Genomic DNA, 27,728 nt, shown 5'->3' on the forward strand with positions numbered 1-27,728 from the left:
CTTTCGCCACTACCAGCGCTCCACCTTTTCTGTCGTCCTTTTGTCTCCGCCCTTACTTCATTTTTCTTACGCACTGGAATTTGTCTTTGTTTCAGCCAACTTGTGCCGGCGCAGCTCGAAAAAAAAAAATGGCGTCATGGCTAAGGCACTGGTCGATTGCCATAACTGGGCTGTTTTCTACGTGATATAGTATATAGCAAGCGAAAATAGACAAAAACAAGAAAATTGTGTTCCCAACAAAAATAACCCTTTGTACATCTATTTATTAGACCTATCTTCGACGAATATGCACTCTATACACCCCATCGACAATAGGTATCAATGTATGTGCGTTATAATAATATGCAAATGATGTACACGTCAATATCTGCAGCCCTCCTTGTTTCATTTTTACTATTCTCATTTGTTCTGAGCAACGGTTGACAAGGGTACGAGAACACTTCTAACACTTGAATACCATTCCTGCGCCTTGTAAGCTTCTTGATTTTGTCCTGACATTTATTTACTGAGCTTCATCGGTTTGAGACACAAGGTACACGCATGTAAAGTTGAAAGCAACTTCTCCGTGGCAATATAGAATTTTAACCATCGTACACTGTATGAGTGCTACATGTGCTACATCAGTGGCAGCAGCTTATCGCGCAATTTGCACTAAAACGCTACCAATGTGTTCATTGGTAGTCGACAAAAAATGTTCATAATTTTATGGCAGCACGGCTTAAACAGGGACGGGGTGCTTATGTGTACACAATGTTTCTCCCTGTGGATGCCGTGTTGCCGTAATAATTATGAATCAATGACAATCCGGCTGGCTTTCAGTACTATTGTGTAGGAAGTTGTTAACGGTGGAATGGATTCATTTCACACAAATGTAAATTTTATTCTTGGTCTCTACCAGCAGGGCAGGACCCAAGAATGCACTGATTGCGGACGACGTCTGAGCTTTTCTTTCATTTAAGACTGTCTCCACTGGCTGGTGTCAAGTTTTTATTTATTTATTTATTAGTTCTTCACAGGTCAAGGTCAATCATGCGCAATGTGCGCACGTTATCAAGTTCACTATTTTAATCTGAAGAAAGCGACGTCGCCTGAATAGCGGAACAGGCCGTTTTTGCCTTCCTCTTCGATATTCAGACGGCGGTGGTTACATTTGCGCCGCCGAAAAACTGAACGTGTACTCACTCTGCTTTGACTAAGATGTTGGCTTCTTTCAAGATGTTGACATACAGTTGAGTACGTTCGCTGATTTGCACGCTCTTTGGAGCCGTCATGTCGGGCAGTAGCTCGTACAACGACGTCGACTCGGTTAGTACCGTAGGCGACTGAATCTGAAAAGCAAACGTAATAGCTCGCTAGTCATCAGCCGTCGTTCAACGCGAAACGGAACATGATGAGAAATTCAAGCGCTATAATTAAATATGTTCGAAGGCAGGCTGCAGAGCATACGTATTAGTGCATCATTATCAACAATGCCGAATACGTTGCAGTTACGTACGGGTTTAGGGTTAAAGAATTGCGTCTTGTCAGGGTGTGTACATGAAGACTTGTGCTTCGTAATGATGTTACGCTCCGTCTTGAACGACACCGCGCACCGACCGGAGACGTCAACCTATAACGACACATAATTAATACATTCAGATGTGTAAAAATCTAAGCAGAAAGAAAAGTATCCCGACAAATACCCGACGCAGAGAACGCGAGAACGTATAACGTTTACATGAGAACAGTTACATATATATATATATATATATATATATATATATTTATATATAATGCCCGTTTGAGTTGAACATCATCGTAATTAAAAAATGCGATAAGTGTCCTTTTCAATGCCGTTAACCTCATTATTCTACTATAATGTATACAAACGAAATCAGTGAACGTTGAACTTGAAGAAAATATTGTATATTGAGGCGGGGACCTTTGTCAGGCATGCACGCCTTTATCCTCGCCCCCTTTCGAACCTTCAAGAAAAAATGCTCAGTCAATCAAAAACGTCTGCAGGCGCAAGCACGAGCGCAGTTTCACTGTGCTTTTGAAATGCAGTGCACTAAAGTAAAGCCTGAAATTTAAAAAAATAATGATAATAAAACGTTTAATTCTATTTACGGTGCACCCTTCGAGGAGCCAGGTACCTTTGTGCCACGTGTACTTTAATTCTCGGAGCGTTTTACGGACCCACATGAATGAGTTGGCTGCATGTCATAATACAAATGGTGGTCCATCTAATCCAAGTTTAAACTGCGACATACAGCACTATGTAAATAGTAACATTTTTTCGCTAAGCAGTTTTCGCGTCGACACTCTTTGCTGACCGAAAAAGAAAGTACTTCTCCGTTCCCTAAATTTCTGTTCGCTCTTTGGCATTTTTTTTTTTAAATCCCATGCACGTGCGCGAAATACATGCGGCAAGAGGACCTGGTATTTGTTCTCGGCCGTGAGCTGGTACTGCAACACGCTGGCCACGGCCTTCTTGATGTTGACGCTGGTGAGCGGCTCGGCGTGCGACCAGACCTTGACGATCTCGCTGCTCTGCTGAAGCACGTAGAGAGGCAGCGGCGAGGCCGCGTCCCAGTGCGACGCGTGCTCGCTGCGGCCGCCCTCGGGCGCGTCTGCCGGCACCACGGTCAGGTGCACCTGCGACACCTGCGCGCCACGGCAGCGGTGAGCTCACGCGACACAATGTTGGGCGACAGCACCGGCAATGTTGGGCAGCCTCTGCGTCTTTTCGTTATACAGGGCGTCCCCGCTAACTATGGCCACAGTTTATATGCCAATGCCACGTAGCTGGGCAGAACCAAGGTAATGTTGTTTGCCGTCGCTTGGAGATGCTCAAATTATTTTTGTTTCATTCCGCCTAATTAGGTAACTAGTCGTAATTGATTAATAATCTTCTCAGACATTGTAATTAGATTAACAGTGTCAATTAGAAAATTGTAGAGCGACATAAAAAAACTGCCGATACAGCTTTTTGTTTCTCAAGACGTGCTACATAAAGGTGTTTTTCCGAGAGTGAAAGAAGCCCGGGAATACACGCAAAGGGCCTCGAGCGGCCAGTCGCGCGGCAATATTGCGTGTATTTGCGGGCTGCTTTCACGCTCGGGAAAACACCTTTATGTAGCACGTATTGAGAAACAAAAAGCTGTATCGGCAGTTTTTTTATGTCGCTCTACAATTTTCTCATTGACACTTCTAATCTAATTACAATATATGAGAAGTTTATTAATCAATTACGCCTAATTATCTAACTAGGCGGAATGAAAAAATAATTTGAGTATCTGAAAGCGACAGCAAACAACATTACCTTGGCTCTGTCCAGCTACGTGGCATTTGCATATATTTAAGGTTTTGCCAAAGTTAGCTGAGACACCCTGTATACGAATGCTTTTGAGTGCGTGCGTCCAGCCAAACAACGACCTACTCGACATCCTCGACAACATGCGCATCGGACGCCTGTGTATTTTCTCGCACGAAACGTATAAAACTACGGCAAGTTTTGCGGCTAGCTTTTCAAGAGAGCGTACTAGGAGGTGAATAAATCTTATCTATTAAAGAGGCAGTTACAGACACTGTGTTCATTATGAATCGCGAAAAGCACAGGTACCGACAATGCAAGCAACTCAATGAAGAAATGAATTATTACACAGCTCGTAAAAAAAAAAAAGAAATACGGGACCGAACAAGAAGACAAACCGACAGAGTGGCGACCTGTAACTAGGGTTTATTGCGCTCAGCGCGGCAGTTTTGCTGTTAAGACGTACAAATTAGCTCGCCCCCACAAATTTGTTTCGAATAAATGTCGTTCTTAAACGCAAATCAATCAATCACTCAGTCAACATGTGCAAGGTTTCCGGTGGTCGTGCACTTCGCGAACAGTTTGTGTCGCACTATCTCTGCGATTCGTTCGCTGTAGTGGGAAATGAGTCATATATAGTGTGTTGGAGATGGGGACTGAAGGTTTCAATACGCTGCGAACAAAGCTATATCGTTCTGCGATTATGTCAAATAAAACCTGCAGTAGACCTAAAAGCGCGTACAGGTGCAGATAGGCCACGCCGCGCACGAGGCACACACTCACCTCTACCCGGAAGAGCCTGTTCAGCGGATCCTGGGGACTCTTCCAAAGGCAGGTGACCGCAGCGGCCGCCCTCAGACCGTAGCCAACACTCTTGCTCGTCTTCCCCGCTGGCCGGGGCACTGCTTCGTTCAGGAACACGTCGCTTTTCAAGCTGTACTTGTACGTGGTCCCCAGCTCGAACTGTCGGCTCGGAGCTGTTTCACAGACACGGTGCCAGCCCGTTTAGTATACACGCCCTTCACCAGTCAGATAGGGAAGCACGGTTAAGTGAAAGAGAAACGTTTAAGAGAGAGAGAAAGAGAGAGCTATTTCAAAATCGTGTATGAAATATACAACTTCTTTATGAAATGCACATCCAATCTATCGCTTTTAGTTGACGCCTTGACGCCTCAAACTGGCGCTAAATTCGAAAAAAAAAAAAAACTGTTCTGATTGCAGCAACGTTTTCACATGCTTCATCGATTTCATGTTGGGTCTACGGCTTTTGAAAAGTTACTTCATATCGATTTGAAGTACCTGGTCGCCACTTAATTTCTGACCACCTTCGTTAAAGTATGCCGATTTGAGGCCTTCTAGCGCACATAGGACAAGGAGAAAGACGTCAAATTGAAGCTTGTAACAAAAAAAAAAAAAAAAGACGCATCAAATTAGCGTAGAGGTAAGCACGGAACAGTAATAATGCGTAATAAGCGAAAAAAAAAGGCAGAAGTTAAACCCAGATGTGTTCTTTCAAACTGCACGCGCCTAAAACCGGAACCACAAGTGTGGCTTTACTTTACGATGTCGGCCGATCCCGGAGACAGTGAAGACTAAAAATGTGGGTCGATCCTGAAGGTAGTCCAGTCTAAACAACCAACCACGTGGTACACTAATGCACCCAAGAAGACCTTGTTTTTGTTCGGTGTCAACCGCTGTTGACTCGCCTTTCTTGAATGTATAAGCGAGACATTAAAGGAACTTTTTTTCGACATGCTAACAAGCTACCGCTTCCAGTTCGAATTGTTTGAAGCTTTCACGTACGGTGTACGTTCGTACGGGCTGTGTATGCGTATACTACGTTCAGATAAATTTTATAAAAATGTACACAAGGTGCCCTGTACCACTGCGTTCGATTGCCTATAGTTCAACATGGACGACTCCGAGTGCCTCACATGCGCTTACTTTATTTGCTAGCTGTAATGCTTATCTATAGAAAAAGGTGTTAATATCCACTTCTCTGCAGGAGTACGTCTTCTCAATCACTTCACGCTCAGAAACAATGAAAGGCAAGGACTGATAAGACGAATGTTGACAAAAGGACACGCTTTCTTTCTTTTTTTTACGATAATCAGTTACATCGCCGCATTGTGATACAGTGACACTCTAGCCGACTAAAGAGCGCTTCACATTTGGGAACTAACTTATATAAACGTAGTAAACACTGTACGTTCTAGATACCTACGGCCTTTCGAGTATAGCGTTACTCATGGGCCACTTCCATTTTTTTAAATCCGAGTGTTCAAGATAGTGATCTTTTTTTTTTTTTGGGGTGGGGGGGGGGAGGTCCGGCAGCTAACTCTAACCACTTGCCCCTTTCCATGTGTGGCTTACGAAGACGATGCGACCAGGCATTGACCTTTGGCTCTTGACATCGATACACTCGGCGGAAAGAGGTCATGAATATTACTGATATTTTGCGCAGGTTAGTGCAGTATAAGTTAAGAAACGAAGTTAAGACCACATCTGAACTATTTCACATTCAGGCAGTCCAAAAGGACATACATACACATCCCACATTCACAACAAAGTGAGGCAACATGCCCTCGACATACAGATCGAAATTACGCACATTGTATTACGCCCGGCAAGTCCTACACGAGGAAGCGTCCTTTTTCCGTCTCTTTTTTCTGCTGTGAAACAACAAGGCTTCCGTAGCGTCACTGCGTTAGTATTTAATCATATAAGATATTTCGTCACAAGATTTTTTAATATCATGTTTAAGATACTATATATGTCTGGTCGTTTGTCAATGAATCTCGGACGTAATAAATTTTCGAAAAGAAGTTAAAGCTTTTACAACTAGTCAGTTTTACGCCTACTCAGGGTAACACCTTTGCGTGTATTTGGCGATTATTCGATTAAAAAAAAAGAAACCGAGATCGAAATACTCCAAAGCGTATACACATTCTTAAATGCCGCCTCTCAATTCTTCAGTGAGTCGATATGATTTTAAAAAAAAATTTCCTGTTTTTACGGGCTCGTGGGCGATATTGTGCACTTACAAACGAAATGTCAGAAAATGCAGCCGCGTGTACAAAATGTGGCGGAGACGAAAGTTCCCCTCATCTGAAAAGGAATGAAAGCACAGAACGAAAAAAATAACTGGACTTAAATTGTATTGAACACGGTCTGCAGCTAATTGTTGAACGCAAAGCGTTAGCAGAAGCCTGGTTCTACTCAAAGACAAAGATATATTGGCGGGCCTCCACCATGTGCGACACTGCAAACGGGCGACGCTAAGAACAGGCGGACACATGCGAAGAAACGAGTGCGGTCAGTGTAATGTGCACATTGACGTGACATGAACAAATCATGTCATTAGAGGAACGACTCGGACAGCGAAAGATTAGTGAAGGTCAGAGACAGACAGTTCCCAGCGCCAGATACATACCATGCACGCTAAACACGGCTCAACGCACCAAAAACATTCCTCCGTTAGAGTCAGTACGCATTCAGAGCAGGCGTCCGTTGCTATGGTACGTACCTGGAGCTGGGGGCGAGATTACTGAATCTGAAAGGTCCAGAAAAGCACACAATTGGCCGCTGTGCGTGCACCCCGAGGCTCCACAAATGATGGTGGGCCTCGAGCGCCACATTTTGACAATGCACTGCAAGCTCCGGGCACCGACAGGCGTGCCGCGGAGTCGTTAAAATGCACTCACTGCCAACGGAATTGCGACGAGACCACGTGTTTTTCGTTGAGACATAGGAACAGCAAAGAACCACAAACATCACCTTCCTGTTCACGAACCCATGGCGGCTGTCAGTCGGTACAATAGATAAAGCAGTATTTTTTTTAGGTTTGAGGCTTAGCGAGTAGCAATGAAAATCGCAAAAAAAAGTGGCAATTACTTTCGCCTTAGTGAAGTAGATTTGTGTATACTCCTACACGTACCATCAATGTTCCATGGTGTCCTTTAACTCCCACGATTATGTCACGGAAGACCCCTAAGTTTGCACCCTAAAGCAGTCACCGTGATAATAAAGGAAAATTTGCGGATCGGAAATCACGATGATCTAAATATGCCTCAAATGTACACAGCATTCTGCCACCTGGAGTAAGGAAGCCGCCGCCAAATGGTGAAATCAAAAAAGTTGAAATGAATCGATAAAGTACGCACCAATTGAGCCTGAGGCACCCGCCAATACTATTCAGTAACCAAGAAAGCTTTCTGCTCATTTGATCATATTGTTTCAGCAGATGCGTCCAGCAACCACACAAGTACATTCTCCTATATGAACTGAGGTTATCGAAGGAACGTTGAACCAGTCAGTAAGAAAAACACTCAGTTTCAATGCGAAGCGTTCTATAGCTGTTTCACTTCTTATTTCTTTCATAGAATGTCCTTCAAAACAGAATGCTCAGAAACCCCTGTGAACCGGCATCATAAAATAAAGCACCAACATGATCTAATCAGACAACCCATGCTATGAAGAGAGCTGCGATATCGCACACTTCACAAGAATTGACGGCGACATGTCACGTGTGCTGATGCCTCAAGAAGCAAAATGCCTTCGACGGTCATGCTTACATCTTCTGAACCTGACTAATCACCGGACGTTTGAAGTATAACATGGCCACATCTCCTGACATTGACTAGTTCACTCGAGCTGCTGAACACAGCAAACATAAATGTGCGACGCTTACTACGTGTCTACGTATGAAGCCATTCAGCTTTGTTCTTATCAAACTTAAGTGCATAAAGCACAGAACAAATCAGGAAAACTTTAACGATCAGGCTGGAAACTGACAACAGAACGAACAACGTCTGCAGATCATTTTCAAGATACGGCGCGTGTGGCTACGGGCGGCCGTCCAAAGTACACACCGCCAAGTACAAGCCGCCCCGCTTCCTCTCGCGCTGCCTCCCCGCTTTCCTCCATATTGACCCTTTTCGCGGCGATGCCGTGGCGCTGCCATATTTTATCACGTGGTGACGCGTCCATTGCTTGCCTCAACTGCCTCCGTTGCCTCCGTGTTTACAACGGATGTATATGACGTCGGTGCGCGGCTTATCAAACCTCAATTTCAGGATATATCGTAGTGGTTATATCGTACTGGGTGGACGACACGAAGCTTTGGCCACAGCTTCAGAGAACATGCAAAGGAGCTTTTGGGGCTGATTATTATGTCCAAACGGCGCGAGCAGCGTATATGACGTTCGTTCTAAAAGCGGGGCTAATTATGAATCCCATCTATCCAAACTATCCGCTCGTGAATTCAATCGGGATTAGGGTGTTCTGCTATTCGTTCTTTATTAGGCAAATATTTTGAAGCACAGGCTTGTCACGTTTCTTACTCCGTAAAGTTCCTCGGTGCCGTCACTATCTGATTATCTTCTGCTTAATCGTTCGCGGGTGTGCTGACTTACGATAGATTTGTTCTTACTGCGCACAAGGCTTGAAACGTATCTATTTTGTACAAGCCCGTACCCAAGATTTTTTTTCGGAGGGGGGGGGGGCAACCCAAGGTAACCTTTCTATGCAAATGGCGGGGGGGGGGGGGGGTACCTTTACTAGTACAAATGCTCATAACGCTCGCCATTCGCCATAAAGACGCGTAAGCCCGCAAAAGAGAAATGAAATAAGGTGTATCTCACAGGTACGCCTGTGAACTACACCTCATTTACTAGGCAAACAAGGAACCACATCAAATGGACTCGCGCAGGAAAGAAGCGCAGGAAGAACATTGCCAAGAACAATTAAAAAAGCGAAAGTGCAAAATAAATATTTCTATGGTAGCATGCAACTTAAAAAAACAGCTGTTGATGACCAAGACACACGGCCCACGCGGGGTTGTGTTACTCCGCCAGCCACTCACAGAAGCAAACAATATCGTCGTCATGCGGTCTTTTCAAAATGGCGGCGTACTTTATACCTCCGGAGCGTCTGCTATTCTTGAAGAGTCTTTTCATCGGCGGAAAGAATGAGGCGTGCAACAGACATGGACAAAGTGTATGGAGTCTGAGCATTTCACTCTTCAAAAGTCTACCTGCCATGGTTGCTTAGTGGCTATGATGTTGGGCTGCGAAGCACGAGGTCGGGGGATCGAATCCCGATCGCGGCCACGGCCGCCGCCTTTTCGATTGGGGCGAAATGCGCAAACACTCATGTACAGTGCTCACGGATTGAAATAGGACACGGAGCATTTAGTACAACCCTACATACACTCTAAGAAAAATCCCGGGGAAAACGGGAGTAACTGCGCCGTTAGTCCTAAAAAGGGCGCTTTCGTCCCTCAAAGGACTAACTGCATGAATGTGCGTGCCGTGTGCAAATTGCGGAGAGTAAGTGTTTAGTCCCTGCTCGGAAAGAGACGAATGGGAGGACGAACGGCAACGGTTACTCCCCAGGCACTTCGCTGTTTTCGTCCGTGTCATGGAGCGATGCGGCGAAAGCGGTATTGTTTATAAATCGTGAATGGTTCGAAGTTCGTGCATTGTCTATTGAACTACATGCAAAGCAGCACCTTGCCTCTTCGTGAGAAAATTACGTGAACCTTAAAACTGGAATGTGAAGAGGCATGCCCTTCGTGCGCACCCCATAAGTGAGCGATACACATTAAACGGGCAAGTCATTGATAGACGGCTAGATTTTCTTGGTCAATAGTACCTAAGTTCCTTCCCTTCCAAGGAGGTTGCGAACTGAAGCGATGCGTAGCTCAAACGGCACACGCTAAGCGACAGAGAAATCGCCCTTCTCTGTCGTCTTCGGTGCCCCGTTTGAGCTCGCTACACGTATACATGGCGTAGAGCCTCAGTTTAAATCACCCTAAGAATACTCGGGCTGATTTCTTTTCGCAGTCGCTTATGGTTGCAAGTACACTCAACGTTAGACTCTCACTGCATAGCTTGCACAAAATACGGAGTCACTTTTATGTTGCCGCACTTGTGTTCCATTGCTTAACTATGTCTAAATATCCCGTCCTGTCCACCAAGCGGCGTGGTGAATGGAGATAGAGCTATTTCTGTGTTTTCGTCGGATTCAATCTTTGTTTCTTGAATAGCAGCAATATCTAATTTTCGATTGCGTAACAAATGAAAAAGCTGTACTTGCCGTCGCTTACTTCGTAAGCCACGGACATTTAAAGTGCCAAAATGGAAGGGAAGAGCGCCCGCCATGATTACCTATGTAGGTGCAGCGTCTAAACGCTGCTCCAGAGGTGTACCGCTCCCTTCTGACTATAATGTTTGTGTCAGCCATGCAGTAGGCGTTTCCGCAGGCTGTATGTTATTTGTTAGCAAACATTTACAATGTGATTCGCTACATTTGTTTACAGATAGGGAAGGGCGCCTAATCTGCTGCGATATTGATATCAGTGGCACGAGCTTTAGATTTGTGTGTGTTTATGCCCCGAACAAGTTACGTGAACGCGAGTGTTTCTTCTTATCTCTAGAACATCATTTCTGTACTGATCGTGCATTGGTCCTCTTTGGAGACTTTAATTGTGTATGTAACGCGCAAGATCGTACATCACTGAAGCTGAGACATGATCCAAGTAGTGATGCGTTGCAACGCCTAATATGTGATTATCAGCTTGTGGACATTGGGGAAAATGAAAAGGCGGGATGTCGATATACGCACTTCCAGGGTACCTCGCATGCAAGGCTTGACCGAATTTACGTTTCACTTAGCGCGCTACCTCTTATTCATGGTTACACTGTGCATCCTATATTCTTTAGTGACCATTGCCTAGTCTCAGCATCTTTTGGCAGCCGTCGGTACCACAGTCGGCGTATGTGCTGGGAGCTGTGGAAGTTTAATAACCAGTTACTTTCGCGTGAGTGTTTCATAAATCGCATTACTGAGCTTATAGCTCATGTGTCTTGCCGCGAGGATTTGCCACTCTTTGCTTTGTGGGAATTATTCAAACAGGAAACTAAAATGATAGCTATCGAAGAATCATCAATATTAGCCTTTGAAAAAAAGAATAATTACAAAGCATTGTGTAGACTTTTGAGTGAATTGCATGAGCTTGAATGCATACATCCGGGTCAATATATTGATGATATTCATAAGGTCAAGGCACAGTTACAAACTTTGAACGCAGAAAAATACAGAGGTGCACTAGTGCGGGCGCGAGAGCAGCGTTTCCTGGAAGAACAGCCTTGCAGTAGGGCCCTTGGTGATGAGCGCCAACACGCGCTGTCTAAACAAATACTAGAGATAGAGTATGGTGGAATGATTGTTAACGAGCCTACTCTAATAACTAAAGCATTTTTTGAACATTATCAAAAACTATTCCGAGACCATATGCCATTGGATACAGATGCTGCCAAAAAAATTGTATCGTTTCTGCCCCAGTTAAATCAGGATGAGTACGATTATACAAACGAAAACATTGGCATCAATGAGGTAACTTCATGCATCGATTCGTTAGCGAAGGGCAAAACGCCCGGCCCGGATGGCCTTACTGCCGAATTTTATCAGTGTTTTCGTTCGCTCTTATCGCCATTATTACTTCAGGTGTACCGAGAGGCCTTGGAAGTAGGGTACCTAACCGCCACAATGTACGAAGGACACACAGTCCTTATAGCCAAAAGCGATGATGAAGAGAAATTGCAAAAAGTTGACGGATATCGGCCTATCTCCTTATGCAATGTGGATTATAAAATCTTTGCTAAGGTATTAGCTAACCGTTTGCAAGTTGTAGTAAGATCTGTGGTCGGTGATCATCAAACATGTGGCATCAGGGGGCGGTCTATTCAGACGAACATTCATGTTGCGAGATCGGTGCTAGAGTGTGTAGCTGAGGGGATTGGACAGGTGGCAATGGTACAGCTAGATCTGGCTAAGGCGTTCGACAGGGTGAATCACTCATTTCTGTTTACTTTACTAGAGCATATAAATATCGGATCTCTGCTCCTTAGAGGTGTCAGGATATGTTATGCTAATGGCTCAACGCGACTTATAGTAAATGGCTCTCTCTCCGATCCGATTAGGCTTTTATCATCAGTACGACAAGGATGCCCCTTGTCACCGCTTCTGTTCTGCTTGTATTTAGAGCCACTTTGTATGGGCATCCTTAAAGAACAAAATTTCCAAGGGTTTAAATTACTGTCTAATGAGGTTCGGGTTCTTGCGTATGCAGACGACGTGGCCTTTTTCTGTACCGATAAAAAGAGCGTAAAGACTGCTCTTGCAATTACAGAAGAATTTTGTGCTGCTTCTGGTGCAAGCGTTAACTTTGAAAAAAGTTCAGGTTTTTGGTTTGGATTATGGGCCACAATGCCATCACATTACGCAGGAATTCACTGGAAAGAAGATCTGCGTTATTTAGGTGTGCCTCTCTCACAGTATAGAAATAGCAACGCTCATTGGTCGGGGGAAGTTGGCAAAATTCAACGTAAAGTGAATTCATGGCGAGGGCGGAATTTGTCAGTGTTCTTTCGTGCTGAAGTGTGTAACGTTTTCTTAGCTTCCCGTCTTATGTATGTGCTCCAAGTACTGCACTGCTCAAGACTTCGCCTTCAGGCACTGCATCGCGTATTTGCAACATTCATTTGGAGTTCGAGCTGTGAATGGATGCGGCGCGACAATCTGTTTCTCCCCCTTGAACGTGGTGGTCTAGGATTAGTACACCTCTTCGTCAGGCAAATTGTTTCTCGCCTGTTTTTCTTTCGCGACAGTGACCATCCGTTCTTGCGTGAAATGTTGCAACTGCGTTTAGTTCATTATGTTCCTAACATAGTAGTGTCATCAAATGTCAAAGATGTCCCACAGGCTCCTTGGGGCTTTCTCAAGGAGGTTGTTGACACATTTCTTTTCTTGAAAGTTAGATTCAGCCTTGAGTACGTGTTCACAGCGAGTCGAAAAGAAATTTCTGCGGCACTGGTTGACTATTTTCCCAGATCCTTTGTATCGTGCACCTTATTTAAACCGACCTTATCAGGATGTACTTAAACGCGTCCGAAAAATGTGTGTGCCTCCTGGAGTAAAAACATTTTTCTTTAAATTACATTCGGAAACACTCCCTGTTAAAACTTGGCCGAATTCGAGGGGTTGCTTTGTGCCGTGGTCAACAAACTGTCGGCTCTGTCCACGTGCCGAAACCATTGATCACTGTTTCATAGACTGTAGGGACGCTGTATTTTTTTGGGACATTCTCCAACGGACGCTTAAAAAGGACATTGACATGACTCCATACTCAATTAGGTTTCTACCGTTTAAGGTTACAGGTGGTCCTCCCTATGACATGTTCATTGTACTTGGTTTATACAGCCTGTGGAGAAGTAGACTCTGTGATCGCCATGCCGAAAGCCCGCGAACTACAAAATCCTTCTTTCGCGAAAGTGCTGCGTATGTAAGAAGTGTGTACGCTGTGCAGGAACCTCCGCCAGACTGGATGCACTTGTTGGATGCATGTGTGTGTTTGCCTGAGTTTTAAGTGTGTAGTTGTGTCCGCTTTGTTATACACCTTCAGTTTTCTTTTCCATGTAATAAAGAAAAAAAAAAAAAAAAAAGCGGCGTGGTGAAGTGGTTAGAGTACCTGACTTGTGAGCGAGAGAACGTGAGTTCAAATCCTGCTGTCGGGCACATTTCTTTTTTCAGCTCATTAATTTTTTTTTATTAAGGTATAAATGCCTAATTTATTTAATTCCACCTATGCGGAGCATCGAAACGAATTACCGTTACTCCCTTGAGGACCATCGGGCAAGCGCAACTGTTAGTCCCCGAAGGAGTAAGCGCATGGGGAGTAACAGTTCATCCCATGTCAGTTCGTCCCCAAAAGGACTAATGGTTGTGGCAAATCAGTTAGTCCCCAAAAGGACTAACCTCCCTACCCCTTTTAGTCCTTTTTTTCTTAGAGTGTATGTGCAAAGTACGCGAGAGCACAATGTCATGTCGCTAGGAATTTGGTCACCAAAGGTGACGAGGGCTCCGATGTAAGTGTACGCGCCAGATATACGTCGATGTGACACGAACTGCAGCCGGTTGAAGCGAAAGTATGCGCATTACTTAGTCCTAAATTGACGCGTTTCATTCCGTGAGCACCGTACTTAGATTTAGGTGCACGTTAAAGAACCCCAGGTGGTCCGAAGTCCCCCACTACGGCATGCCTCATGGTTTCAGCACGTAAAACTCCATAATTAAATATTCAAAAGCCTGCGGTACAGTTAATTTCACTGCTGAGCCCGTCTTACTCATGAAACTTCATTGCCAACTGAAGTGCAACTTGGCAATATACTGCATAGTTGCAGCGAAGCAAGCATTTTATTTCAGTTCAATAAATAATTAGGCATCCGTCATTCAACCATAATAGGCGAGAGAAAACGTATAAATTTACGCGCTAATAATTTTATTTTTGTGGTTACTACCTGATTTGGGTAACAGGAAAAGTTGGAAGTACGAATTATTTGCAGCCTCGCGGCGGAACAGTGGCTGGCGGTTATGAGGGCGTGTGCGGGGCTTCACTGTAGACTTGAGTTGTATCCGACTATAGCAACGTTCTTTTAATTAGCTCTGGAAGAATTATAGAGGAATATACATTTGCGGAACAATCACAGTTCTTTTGGATCCCTCGTTTACTGCTCCACCAAGTTAAGTGCCACAACCGACTCGTATTGTTATTTGGGAAGTTGCGCAACGATGCGTGGCTGCCAGTCCCGTACAACCGCGTAGGGCGCAGAACGCTGTGATTCTAGACGTACTAAGCCCACTGCGGAAGGTTAGAAAAACACCTACATAAGCACAGCAGAGAAGTGGCTACGTTAGGCGACTCGAATGATAACTGTAGAAGCGTCACTCAGAATACGCGGGACTGTTCTCCACTTCCTTCTTCCGTCTACTTCCTTTTTAAATAAAAAGATGTTGATCCATAAATATTTGCATAAACAACCGTTAAGGTTGTTTATGTGAAAGTGATTGTCAGGTGAAGTTGATTGTTTATTTCACTTTTTCTTCCTGTTTGGCTGTTGCTTTGGCTCTCTCCCTTAGTAGATCGCTTAATTTCTCAACTCCTTGGGACTCTTGTTCGCAGTTGCCAGTTTTGCACAAAAGGTGCTGTACAATTAGGGAAATACTAGGCGAGGTAATGGGTGACAGTCATATTGCTTATGGGTTTCAGAGGAACCTTTAGCTCGGATGCTCCTAGCTAAACACATGTAAAAGGAGAATTCGTTTTTCTCGGCAACCGCGCCACCAAATGTGACGGGGTTTGTTGCATTTAAAAGAGAAACTTAATATCTAGTGAATGTGGGCTTCCAGTTTTTGATTTAGATTGACAATTTTTTATTAAACAATTGGCAGAAAATCACAAAATTTCAGAAATCGAAACTATCAAGTTTACAACGCTCTAACTCAGCAAGGAAAAATAATATCAGAATTCTGTGAATTGTATCTGATGTTGCATCTAAAGGGGACAACATTTACATGTTACAGATGAATCTAAAAAATTCAGGAATATGGAAATACAGCTTTTGCTGAACCCTTGTACACAACGCAACAAATTCATGTAAGACAAATTGACGTATCGAATTTGTTCGCTTTGAATGATCTAATGGATGTCATTTACAGAACTGCGGTATCTGTTTTTCATGCAGAGCTATTAATTTATAAACTTCGTGTGTCTATCTATTTAGAACTTTCGTATTTTTGAAAATCTCTTTCACAAAATTAAAATTCAGGCTATAAATCGAAATTACGCTTCCAACAGACACTATAATTTAACTTTCTCTCTCAAATGGAACAAATTATATTAAAATCAGTCCAGGGGTTATCTCAAAAAAGCGTTTTTGCGTTTTACATGTATTTTAATAAGCCGCGTCGGAGTTGGGCCCGAGCTAAAGCTTCCTCTTAAGGGTTATTGCAGGGTTTGATGATGGCCGCTGTTCCGCAATATTTTATTCTACGCCTTATCTAACCTATATCGAGGGTATATCGTTCCGAGGATCTGCCACCGTCGCGCCGAGCCGTCACTCCAGGAAATAATGAAGCAAAATGACAAGTTAAACGGAACTGGCGTTTTCTCCGACCGCAACTCGTTTCTCGTGCATATAGACCAGCTGACTACGAACCGGATCCCTTTCCTGGTCCCTGGATCAGTCTAAACAAAGAAGGTTGAACTAACGAAGCAACAGCAATGCGCGTGACCGTTGAATAGGTGGCGACAACTGAACGCATCTCGAGTTAATCGCACGGGCACCGAATCTATGAGAGTGGGCGGAGAGGGGGGGGGGGGGGGGGTATGCCACCTAATTTCGGGGGGGGGGCGGGCCACCCCAGCCCCCCCCCCCTGGGTACGTGCCTGATTTTGTACACTGTAATATCTTGTAGCACAGATGTATTATATTACTCGCTTACTCTTGTGGACCGTCACGGAACATTCAGCTTCGACCATTCGTGCCCTATCGGTGTAGTCCGTCATTTATTGTGCGTATGTGGTGCGCATATATTCAGGTGTGCGCCCCTTCATTTATTCTTGACACGTTGGCGATGGAGTGGGCGTAAGTTTCCGTGCCAGTTGGGTAAGATCTGCGTAGATACTGTGCGCGCGAAACCTACTAAGACAGGAACCAGCGCTACTCCCTTTGTCATTGTTTAATAAGCGGTACTAACTTTTGCCGACGTTCCGGGCTGAAGCCCTTTTTGAAAGTTAGCGATACAACGCTGGCGGATGAGTCTGTATCCTCGAGGAAATCCGCACACCTCACGTACGGACAGTTTCAGCAGTGGTCCGCGACCTTGGCCGCACAGATTCATTTCATTCCTTAATATTCTAGCCACTATTTTTGCAGCCCATTGCTGCACAAGTCTTCTATCCACCATTCCACATGCAGCATGAATGGAGCACAGTGCGTGAGCGAAAACCCAGCTGTATTCCCAACAGCTGACCGCACAGAAACATGGCAGAAGTGATAATGGTTTCGTATTCGTGCGCTTTTGCCGAGGCAGCATGCGGCGCGCCGGCGAAAGCGCCATCTCGTTTCTCGAGAACAAGGTGCTCCGCGAAAAAGGTCAGCATGGCGCGCGAGGTTGAGCCGCCGTAGCCGCGACCGTCGGTTCTCCTTGCGCGCCCAGTCACGAAATGCGCAGTCGCTGCCGGAGCACAACGCCCCCTCCCCACACGGCATTTCGCGCGACAGAAGACGGCGCGCTTGCTCTCCACTTTCTTCGTTCGCGCGTGCCAGATTAAGCCGCAATCGTCGGCTTCCCTCGCGTGCTCTTTCAGTCGCACATACAGCATACGACGCGCGGCGACGATGTTATCGCCTTCGGACTTTATACGGAACATCACAGTGACGGCGACGGCAGAAATGCGCTTGCGTGTTCATATAACTGCTATCGTAATATAATAGTTGGAATAGAAAAAGAAGAAAGCAGGGAGACGGAAAAGACGGCATGCAGAAAGCTATCACGTCAAAGCAAATGTGTACCAGCATTACAGCAAAAAACAAGGAGGGTGAAATTAAATTTGCACAGACCACACGATCGCTAACGAAGGGAACATGGAAAAGTAATAGATGAAGAATGAAAACTTGAAAATGTCGTCGCGGATCGCTCAACATTCTTGGTCACAGCAAGCAAAAGGGCACGGCAGTCATGATCGCGCCTGGTCGCACAGGTGCCAATATGCAAGGAATGACGCACTAATCACGAACACGAAAGGGAAAATTGTCATCCACACAAATGCAGCAGAAAGCTGCAAATGAAAACCATACGGGTTTCTCAGAAAGAGACCCACATGAAATCCTTTGTAGCTTTGAGTGGATGACAATTTTCTCTTTTGTGACACTTAATTCCTCCACCTTGCGGGATTCCGCAGAACTGATTTGACATAATTACAAACAATATTCATACGAAGATACATACGTAGCTTGTCATGGAAAATATTTCACGCTGAAACCACAGTGAAAAAATAAAATGATTGATCCCTCTTTCAGAGGTGTCCATATAACACGTAAGTAAACCGTGTATTCCAAGAAGCTGTGACAGCTCCGTTGCGCATTCCCAAATACAAATCAATAAATGTGCACAGTCTTTTATAAATTGCAGTTCGGTTCGAAGGGCGAAGCAATGACAGCAAGCACGCGATGCCTGTGCTGCTGTACAGTACCCCGGAGACTACCAGGAGTCATAGGCATACCTGGGGCGGCGGTGAGCGCGTATGTGGTGAAACTGCGTAATTTGAGCTCCGGGGGCACCACTCAGCGCTGACGGTTTTCGAGTATATCAGCTTTGCAAGCTGTACGCCCTCTGACCACCTATCTGTCTCTCTCCTTGTGTGTGTGTGTATATATATATTATTTGTTATCGTACGTAACGCAGCTGCATGTACAAAAACACATTTAATTAAATGTCTAATTAAATGTTTGTTTTCGTACATGCGCCTTGGGCTCCTTACGACTTCGCGCACGCGCGTGAGTACCTGCGTGTGTTTGTGCGCATGCGTGTGCGCGTGCGTGAGTGTATGAGAGAGAGATACCCATTGCGAAATGTCATTGCAATAAAAGAGGCAGAAAAATGTGTCGTAAGCTACAGCTTGTTTTGGCGAGAGCCATCCAGCAGTATCCTCCTCTGCAATGCAGGCGTTGTTAAGAACGGCCCGCTGAAGTGCAAGTTTTGCCAGCCAGGTGCGACAGCGGCGTCGACTTTTCCTGGAAAGCCAAACGGCGTCACTATGTCTACTGTGTACCAAGGACAATACGTCGCGTCCGCCACTGTGCGTCGCGGGATTGCCGAGATGAGTTCGACGAACCAGGCTTTGTGACGGAACACGCCACCGCCGACCCGATCTGCTGTGAACAAGGGAGCCCCCCAGGGAACGTAGTTCGAGGCCCCTTCCCACGCACCGTTCTTGACGTCAGCCCCGAGTTCTGTGAAGACCGTCTGACCTCGGTTGGGGACCGTGAACCTGTGTGGAAGTGTGTGTGTGTGAGCCCTCGCGCAAAGAGGCGGCTCGTCTATGGTGCCTGGTCGAACGTTTCCCTCACCTTGGGATCGAGGGAGGACCGAGTGTTTATAAACCACTGTTGTGCGGCTGCTCAGTGTACTTTCTCTCGCAGACATGCTAGACTGATGAACTGCAACGTCCTTATGTAGATACTGTAAATAAACCCATATTCCTCGTTCTCGATGAGAAGCAGTCCTTCCCTTCAACAACGTCCTCAGCGTGGATAAGTTGGACGACGGCATGGGCCAGCTACCATTTAATTCATGCCCGACTCCACTCTTGACAACGGGTTACGAGCGGTTGGATTGACCTCCCAATCCTTACAGTGTGCATCCCGCAAGCGGCTCGCACTTCAAAGAACAGTCCGGCCGCGGGTCGTCTGCTACAGCGCGTCGCGGCGAGGCAGGAAAGGCGATCATGGCTGACCAAGCAGGCGATGCGTGATAAAAGATGCATTAATTACGTGGCCACTAACCTGAAAGAAAACTTGGCCCAAGATGTTTTTTTTTTATAAGCTAGTGTGCAGCCGACAGTGCCCACTTTCAAGGGGGCGAGGGAGGGAGGAGGCGGGCGAGTGGCCCTCTTGTCGACGCGCTTGTCGTATCAGGAACTTCGCGAACGTTGTCATGCGCTGTCGCCCTTTCGATAGCAAGGTGGGCCCACCACTTGCCTTTTTCATGCAAGTTGCGAACACAGCAGCCCATTATCGAACTGAAGCAAAAATCGCTTTATATGCCTGACAGAGGCTTCCATTACGCTATTAGTGTGTGCGGATGTTTCACCAAACAGCCTATAAATTTTGTGCCTGTGAGGAACACCAATAGACGCAGAGCTCTTTTCCTGGTAAGCCTATTCGTTATATGAGTGCGGCCCTATGTATGAGCTACTGGGCAAGACAGCAACAGCAGTCAAGGTCTCACCAAGGTCCCGGGAGGGTTCCCAAAGAAAGCCTCGCTTTAAAGTTATCAAGTCGCGGATTCGAACCAGCCGCCTGCCGGTCCTCTCAGATTGCGGGCCGCTGCAGTATATCGCATGCATACTTTCCGATAGAATACCAAAACCATGTGGACCACATTCAGCCCATTGCGAACTAATTGAGAAATAAAGTAAGGAAGAATATAGAGCTCTGCGTATGCATATTTTCTTGCAGAATTACGCGATGAAAACCATAAGGTGAGTCCAACTGGCGATTACTTAAAGGGATTACACAACGAGGCGGCTGAACGTAACAGAAAAGCATGAGATATAAATGACAGTCATTGGTAAGAAACAATACCATGATTGCCATGGTTGCACATATGAAGTTGGAGCAAAAATGAGTCGGCAATATCAATGTCGGCAATGTCAACGGGGATACAGCATGTATGCCGCGAACAACCACGAGTTTCAGTCTGTTTTGGTTTCAACCAGACTTCTGTCGGGGTTCGGGAACGATGAGTTTCGGTTTTAGGCAACAAGTTTTCAGGCGAGGATATGTAGTCGCTTCTCGTTGTGTTATACCTGCAACGTATAATTGCAAGTTTGCGTAACTGCACGATGACTTTGCAAACACGACATGCGCACGGAAATTCCAATAATATTCAATACATTTGTCATCGCATTTGCAGCCCTTTGTACAAACTCAACTTCCCGTAATTTCTTGACGGCAAGAAATGAGGATTATGTACTCTTGATTAGCATTCTGACCCACCCCGGTATAGCTTGGTGGCTATGGCGTTGAGCTGCTGAGCTCGAGATCGCGGGTTCGAACCCGGCCGCGGTGACCGCATTTCAATGGGGGGCATGCATGGAAATCCAATAAAGAACTTGGGGATCCAACGAAGGAACATATTATTCCAAACGTGCTTGCGTTAATAAAGGCGCAGCTTCTAAGCCTTCCGATCAATTAGATTGCATTTCGGAAATTACATTAAATTCCGGGGTTTTATGTGCCAAAACCACGATATGATTTGAGGCCCGTTGCAGTGGGGTACTCCGGATTAATTTCGACCACCTAGGGTTATTTAACGCGTGCACCTAAATCTAAGTACACGAGCGTTTTTTTTTTTTATATTCGCCCCCGTGGAAATCCGGGTTCTATCGCGGCCGGGATCGAACCCTCGAGCTCATGCAGCGCTACGCCATAGCCGCTAAGCTACCGCGATTGCATTTCTGAGAATTGTCTCTCTCTCAGTCTTTTGCTCCACACCTCGCAAGGCGGCGAATCGCGCTACTCACAGGCAGCTCGTCGTTGACACTCGGAACACTTCACGTGGTAGGAACAGTCAAGCGCCATCAGTGCGAGACCAGAAACATGTGTATGCCTAATCGAGCCCATTATCGCCAAGCAAGCGTTATCGTCGAGCACGCGTATACTTCATCGAGCAAACGGTTGCACACCGAAACGGCACGACGCTTTCGCCATAAAAATAAAAGGGGGGGCACGTGCGTCGGGCCCGACGGAAGGCGTGCACACTGGTCTCGTTGACGCTCCCCCTGGCGCGAGTATGACGCAATGACGAAACGCCTTGACCCGAGTCACGGTTCTTTGTTTTGCTGACTGCCGTTTAATGAAGACGACGGCCACGAAACTCGTTTCTCTGGAGCGCGCTGCCGAAATCGAGTTCAAGTGCGTGGCCGAGAAACGAGCAATGCCGGTTCGCAGGGCCCGCCTGCAACGCGGGCACCGCTCCCGGGAAGAGCGTGGCGAAAGTGGCCCGCTTTGGGGCGCGTGGCTTCCCGCGACGGCGCTGCCGCGTGGGTGCAGCTAATCGGGACCACTTATCGACAAGTGTTTTCGGGGCCCGCCAGCGCCGCTGTCGCGCTGACACGGCCCCGACGAGGCGCATCCTCAGTTCGTGCGACGAGACGCAAACGCGAATTGTCCGTGCTTCAGCTCTTTCATCTTCTACCCGTCTCTTTGTTGCGTTTTTTTATCCCCCAGTTTTCCCACAGCTCAGCAAGATCGTGTATAATTTACGTGTTTATTAACGAAACGTCAACGGCCAACAACGCCAAGGAAAGCGCAAATGAACTCTGCCTTTTAAAAGTGTTTTAGCCACACCGTCGCTTTTAAGAGTGCAGCTGAGGGATCGGTGGTGGAGGTATTATTAACGTAGAGCGAAAAAAAAAAGAACATGAAAAGAAGGATATTCCACTGCGGGAACAAAATTGAGTTCGATATAAATTTTATATTTCAATTACAAATGTATTTGCAATTGCAACTGCAATTGCATGCCTTACTTTCCTTGTTTAAGCAATCTTTGGTCATCGCATTTATTGGCTTCATAAACCCTTTATTTCTTCAGTTGTATACTTGTAAAAAGAAGAATAACACTTTCCTTTTACTCGTGTAGCCTCACTTGTCCTTTCCTAGGCGTCTCGGTGGGTATACTATGGCGCCCGAATATTTGTCTAGAGCAATATATATATATATATATATGCCCCACACGCGGGTCTATGGCAGGCTTATTTATGGTACGATGAAGAGTTTCTTTGAATCTGATAAAATACATACATTTACAGCACCGAAATCAACCAATCTTATACATTGTATATGGTCCACGCAACATTTCGTCACATGGAAGCTCTAAGGAGCCATTCGCACAACAAAAAATGCGGCAAAGAAGATATTGTTTTTACCGTTGTTAGCACGGGGGCAGCGTCTTTGGTTAGCCTGCGAACGGTGTTCCGACAATCGCTGCGGTGGCTACAGGCATGGACAAGAAAGCCTCTCACGGTAAGCAAACTTTCCGGACAGTTGCGTGGAAGTTGCAGCATCCTACACAAGGCTATATTTGCACTTGAGCGACACTTGAATATTCGTGCCGTGCACCGATAGCGTTCTATTTTCCGTTGTTGAACGCTGTCGGTTCCACTGGCTGCGATACCTTCGAGGAAGAGGTCAACGCCTCAGAGTGACAAACATAGGCGTGAAGAAGCATATGCGATTGTTTGAAATTACAGAGACAGCGCACAGAGCAGGGGATAGAAGGACTGAAGACAAACGCTCACGCTCGTGGCACGTACGCCGGTGTGACGTACAGCGCCGGTGACCTGTATGGTGTCCATGCCTGTTCCGTGCTTCCCGCTGTTTCTTGTTTTAGATAGAAAAGACGGTCTGGCTATTATCGGTAGAGAAATTATCAACGACGTCAGAAATACGCTAATAATTAACGCCACTGCTATACGTGAAAGAGCGTGCTTGCGTTCGTTCTCTCTTTCTCTCTCTCTCTCACCCACATCAGTAACTGAGTTACGCGAGGTAGCGGATCATTTATTCAGTCAACATTAAAAAACAATGCTACAGGTGAGCCACAAGGCGCAGTCTTTGTGACTGCTTTTTCGCCTGGAGGCAGCTATACAGCTATATATTTCTTTTCTGTAATACATGTTCTGAAATTATGCACAGTGAACTCAATAACAAATGAGAAAATTAACTAACGAGAAATTAAAAAATTAGGACATGTCTCTTTGGGCGGTGGAAACGAGCCTGAAGGTTAATGAAGGAGAAAAAAATTTAAACTACAGGTTATAGTGTGCGACAATGAAGAGGAATTAGTGGCTCCGTCCCCCCACTTCATTATTCGCTTCATCCGCACTGCCTGTGCTTCCACTGCCCGCGGCACGCTGTTCTAACATGCCCTCGCGCCAAACGACGCACGAGAGGCGCAGAGATATGTGCTTAATCCTCAGGATTCAAGCACCCGACAAAAGGCTAGACACCGAGATGGCACGCAGAGTTCAGTACTTCCGTGTTCTGAAGCAGACATGCGTAGTTGAAGTCTTTTTTTAGGACAAACGTCATAGAGGCACGTCGATGGAATTTGTCACTTTGTTTGCCACAGCGATGGAATACTTAGTCGCCGTCATCGCCACCTTTTCCTACACATAAAGAGCTTCCTCCCACTGTTGGCCAATGTCGTAGTCATCTTCGCCACTGCTGCGTACACTACCCCCCCCCCCCCCCGGGCTTACATAAGCCCCTGCGCCTCAACCTTCATTTTCGTCGTCGGGCATTCTTCATAACGCGCGCAGAGCATGTATCGCTCAGGACTTTGTACGAATACGATTTTGCTGGTATTCACAACGTAGTTTGGTCGACAGAGCTCAAGTATTGCTATTGAGAGCTGTTGGTGACACCTTGCGAGACCGGTGAAAGCTGTGGGATTCTATGATACCCGCTGGAGTTTACAAGAACTTGATATAATATTGGTTAACAGCACCTGTAGGTGCTTAACTATATTTATGAGCGTGTCCTACGTAAAGCAAGCCGATCACATGTGATTGGTGGCTTTTCGGGCGTCGGCAAAGACCGCATGCAGTGCTCTTGTATCAAGCACTGTCATACGGTGTTTAATTTGAAATCTTTCATCAGTGTGAGACTCATTTGTCGTGTTCTGATGAGCTCCAAAAATGAGTTTTGGCTGGAGGTAATAAATATACAGTCGTCGAAATACATATAAGGCACGCGTGCCGCTTGTCACTGAAAACGCCGTCTGTCGCTTATCTCAGCGCCTTTGGCAGCCACTGAATTGAACTGTGCCAATATGTCAGATCATTATCGACTCCGAAAGCGACACTTGGCGATAGAGCTCTAAAAGTGGAGTACAGGTTTGGTAGAAAAATATGTTATCGCGTTTATACTGCTCGCATACCTCAAGCGCATTACCGACGCTGTTCACAGTTAATTCTCTCCATCTTCAACATCTGAGCAACATAAAAAAAGGATATCACGGAAAATTCGTCATACCGTGTGGTTCAACAACGATGTTTTGTCCTAACGCCCCGGCGTGACTGACTTTTCAGCGCACTGGCATATTTCAATGAACAGTTTTGCTTACACATACCGGACAGAATATTCAGAAAGATCTGAGCTAACCTATCGTGCCTCGTTAGACCAACTTGTTTTCAGCGTGCTGCTCATGAAATACTATTTATGATGCAAGCTGTACAAAGGCTGTTCAGCTTTCCCACATTCATTATGTTTGGTTTAAAAAAAGTGACCGTAAGACTGAAAAAAAAAAAAAATAAACCGTTCATTCGTCTTGTGAGAAGAGGAAAACAGGACGAAGGGCAACTGTTTTCCGGGCAATATGTGGAGGGCGCACGTACTACAGCTGTATGAAGTGACGCATAACACCGAAATCACAAGTGATCATTTTGTATCCCTGTGAGAAAACGCAGCAATCTTTAGAGTGTGCTTCAATTGGCAAAGTCGAAGCCATAAACATGGCTCACGTTCTGTATACTTCAGATGGCTCAGAATTACAGTGCATACTATTGAAACGCAGCGTCTTCGCCTTCCGCCGCCATCGGAATGCAGCCGCCTAGGAAGAAATTTGATTGACCTCAGCAGCATATCGCTATGTAGCCGCTAAGCCACCGTGGCGGGAGAGAAAAAATAATAAGCATCTCGTGCGATTTTGCCTAGTGGCGTATCAATGTGAGTGCCGTACAAACTCATGGACACTTGCGTCTGTTTCAAGAGGGGGATGCCAGTGCATCAGTGTGACTGTCCCTTCAATGAAGCAGGCATGTTTGAAGACAGAACTCGTGGCTTATGGATTCTCGATACGCGATATCACCTCGTTATCTGGAACGCGCCCTGAAAGGGACCGCACAGCCCTCTGGTCAAGGGGTCTCCCGGCACTCAAGCCGATCGGCCAAGATATGTACTGGGCTGCAAGCAGCTGATAAGGTCGCAAAGGCGCATGACTCCTCCTCGGGGGACCGCCAGCGGACCAGGGCAGCGCAAAGACATAGTACACGACGGGCAACAATGTGCACATCGCGCATGCGCGTGGCGCCTTGCTTCAGTATCAGACAATAGCCATGGACGACGTCAGGGTTCCTGCAGTCGGGAGGCAGCTTTCATGGCATTTCACACGAGCAGTGCTAGACGGACATTTGGCGGCGTTCCCTGCTGCGGCCGCCAGTATCATAGGTTACACTTTGGGGAGGATATGGCACGGTATACGGCAACGAGCTGACTGGGGACCTACTTGTGGCCTCCTATATAACTACCTTTGAGTAAATGTTTCATCACAAATGAAAAATACATATACATATATATAGATATATACATACACATATATATTCACATATATATCAATTTAAACCCGGGGTACTACTATCCGCGGCTTTTCTTTTTTTTCCAGTTTCTCTCAATTAACAAATGGGCTAAAGCATGTAGGAAAGACCACTCAACCGTGGTGCCTGGCACCGTCCAAATATTAACCAAGATTTGCCGTGACACATGCGCTAAGTACTTGGCATCAAAAAAATCAAATTTTGAAAACAAATTTTATCAGTTTAAACTTACGGCCTCTTCTAGAGTCCCTTTAATCTTTATTGGGTCAGCGGTTTATTAAACTTTTTCAAAGTTTATTCGGTATCTCTCTAACCAAGTGAACACTGGCTGACGGTATCTTGCATGCATTAGAACAAGTAGGAGTACAACACAAATCGATGCATATAAAAGAAAATTGGAGGGAAGCTCGGCTGTAGGAAGCCTACTGAATATCACAAGCAAATCACTTTTGCGGTATGTGGCAGATGAAATAATTTTCGAGGCTGAGGGACCGCACACATGACCACACATACTCAGAAGTATGCGGTAATTTTCTCGCTTAGCAGTGCGAAACTGTTTGCTTAGGAACATGGTATGGACAGCTAGCTTGCGCAGTTTTTTCATCGGTTTAGCGCTTGTATAAATTGTGACCCGCGCGAGGGGGCCCCTGAGGTATTCCTCGGTGTACGCGCTGTTGATATGGTCGACAATGGCAGGGGCAGTGAAACATTTACCCCATCGCCCTAGTTCGAACAGCGCAGTCTCATCCCCAAGGTAATAACCATCTCCTATCGCTTGAAACTAAAATGCAAGACAGTTCGCGGCACGTGTCATGTGGCGTCACTAATATTTAGAACATGGTGGAATTGAAAGCAGCTGTCCTAATTACGATAGAACAAGGTTCAGGGACAGGTAATCTTGGAACCTCCCAAAACAGAAACAGTTCACTCTAAAGTACTGCGTCTCTTTTGCATCGTGAAAGCGTCGGAGAAAGCAGTTTCTGCCGTCTATAGTTGCGACGTAGGCTTGACATATGCTGCGAGAATGCTACGAGATTGCGAGCAAGACACGAGCTCAAGATGGCGACATGTCCTCTTCTTCAGTACGTCTCTTGCCAAAAAGCTACTGGCTGTTCAGAAAAGCTGAGTGCCTGACTTGAACGCGCCAAGAGAGATAAGTGTGGCGATACAGTTTCCTCTCGTTCCTATATTTATCTTGCGCATATAGGACATGGTCCTTGGACGAAAATTTTCTGATGCTTTCTGAAAAGCCCGAAAAAGAAGCGTAAGGCTTTGGCATGGACTACGCGCGGTTAAACGTATCGCCTTCACCCTTCTTTTTTATTCTTTTTATTCTAAAGACAACTGCACTGGACTCCAGATTAAGGAGAGAAAGATAACAATAAGCTACGTGACCACGCCTGCTGTTCATGCCGCCGAGTTAATTTT

The 27,728-nt window shown here is 45.8% G+C and overlaps 1 protein-coding gene across 2 annotated transcripts in view; it reads right to left on the reverse strand.

The window, feature by feature from the left end:
• Window positions 1-27,728, reverse strand: part of Mtp (microsomal triacylglycerol transfer protein) — a 60,237-nt gene that overhangs the window by 25,156 nt on the left and 7,353 nt on the right. Inside the window, exons 2-6 of one of the 2 annotated variants that reach the window (XM_050196190.3) lie at window positions 6,822-6,848; window positions 4,079-4,272; window positions 2,419-2,646; window positions 1,496-1,609; window positions 1,183-1,328 (exon numbers count right to left, since the gene is read on the reverse strand). In XM_050196190.3, the coding sequence (XP_050052147.1) occupies window positions 1,183-1,328; window positions 1,496-1,609; window positions 2,419-2,646; window positions 4,079-4,272; window positions 6,822-6,848 (709 nt within the window). The remainder of the gene's footprint in view (window positions 1-1,182; window positions 1,329-1,495; window positions 1,610-2,418; window positions 2,647-4,078; window positions 4,273-6,821; window positions 6,849-27,728) is intronic. The other variant, XM_050196191.3, reaches the window with a different exon arrangement.

Source organism: Dermacentor andersoni, chromosome 1, assembly GCF_023375885.2.
Source record: "Dermacentor andersoni chromosome 1, qqDerAnde1_hic_scaffold, whole genome shotgun sequence".
Lineage (NCBI taxonomy): Eukaryota > Metazoa > Arthropoda > Arachnida > Ixodida > Ixodidae > Dermacentor > Dermacentor andersoni.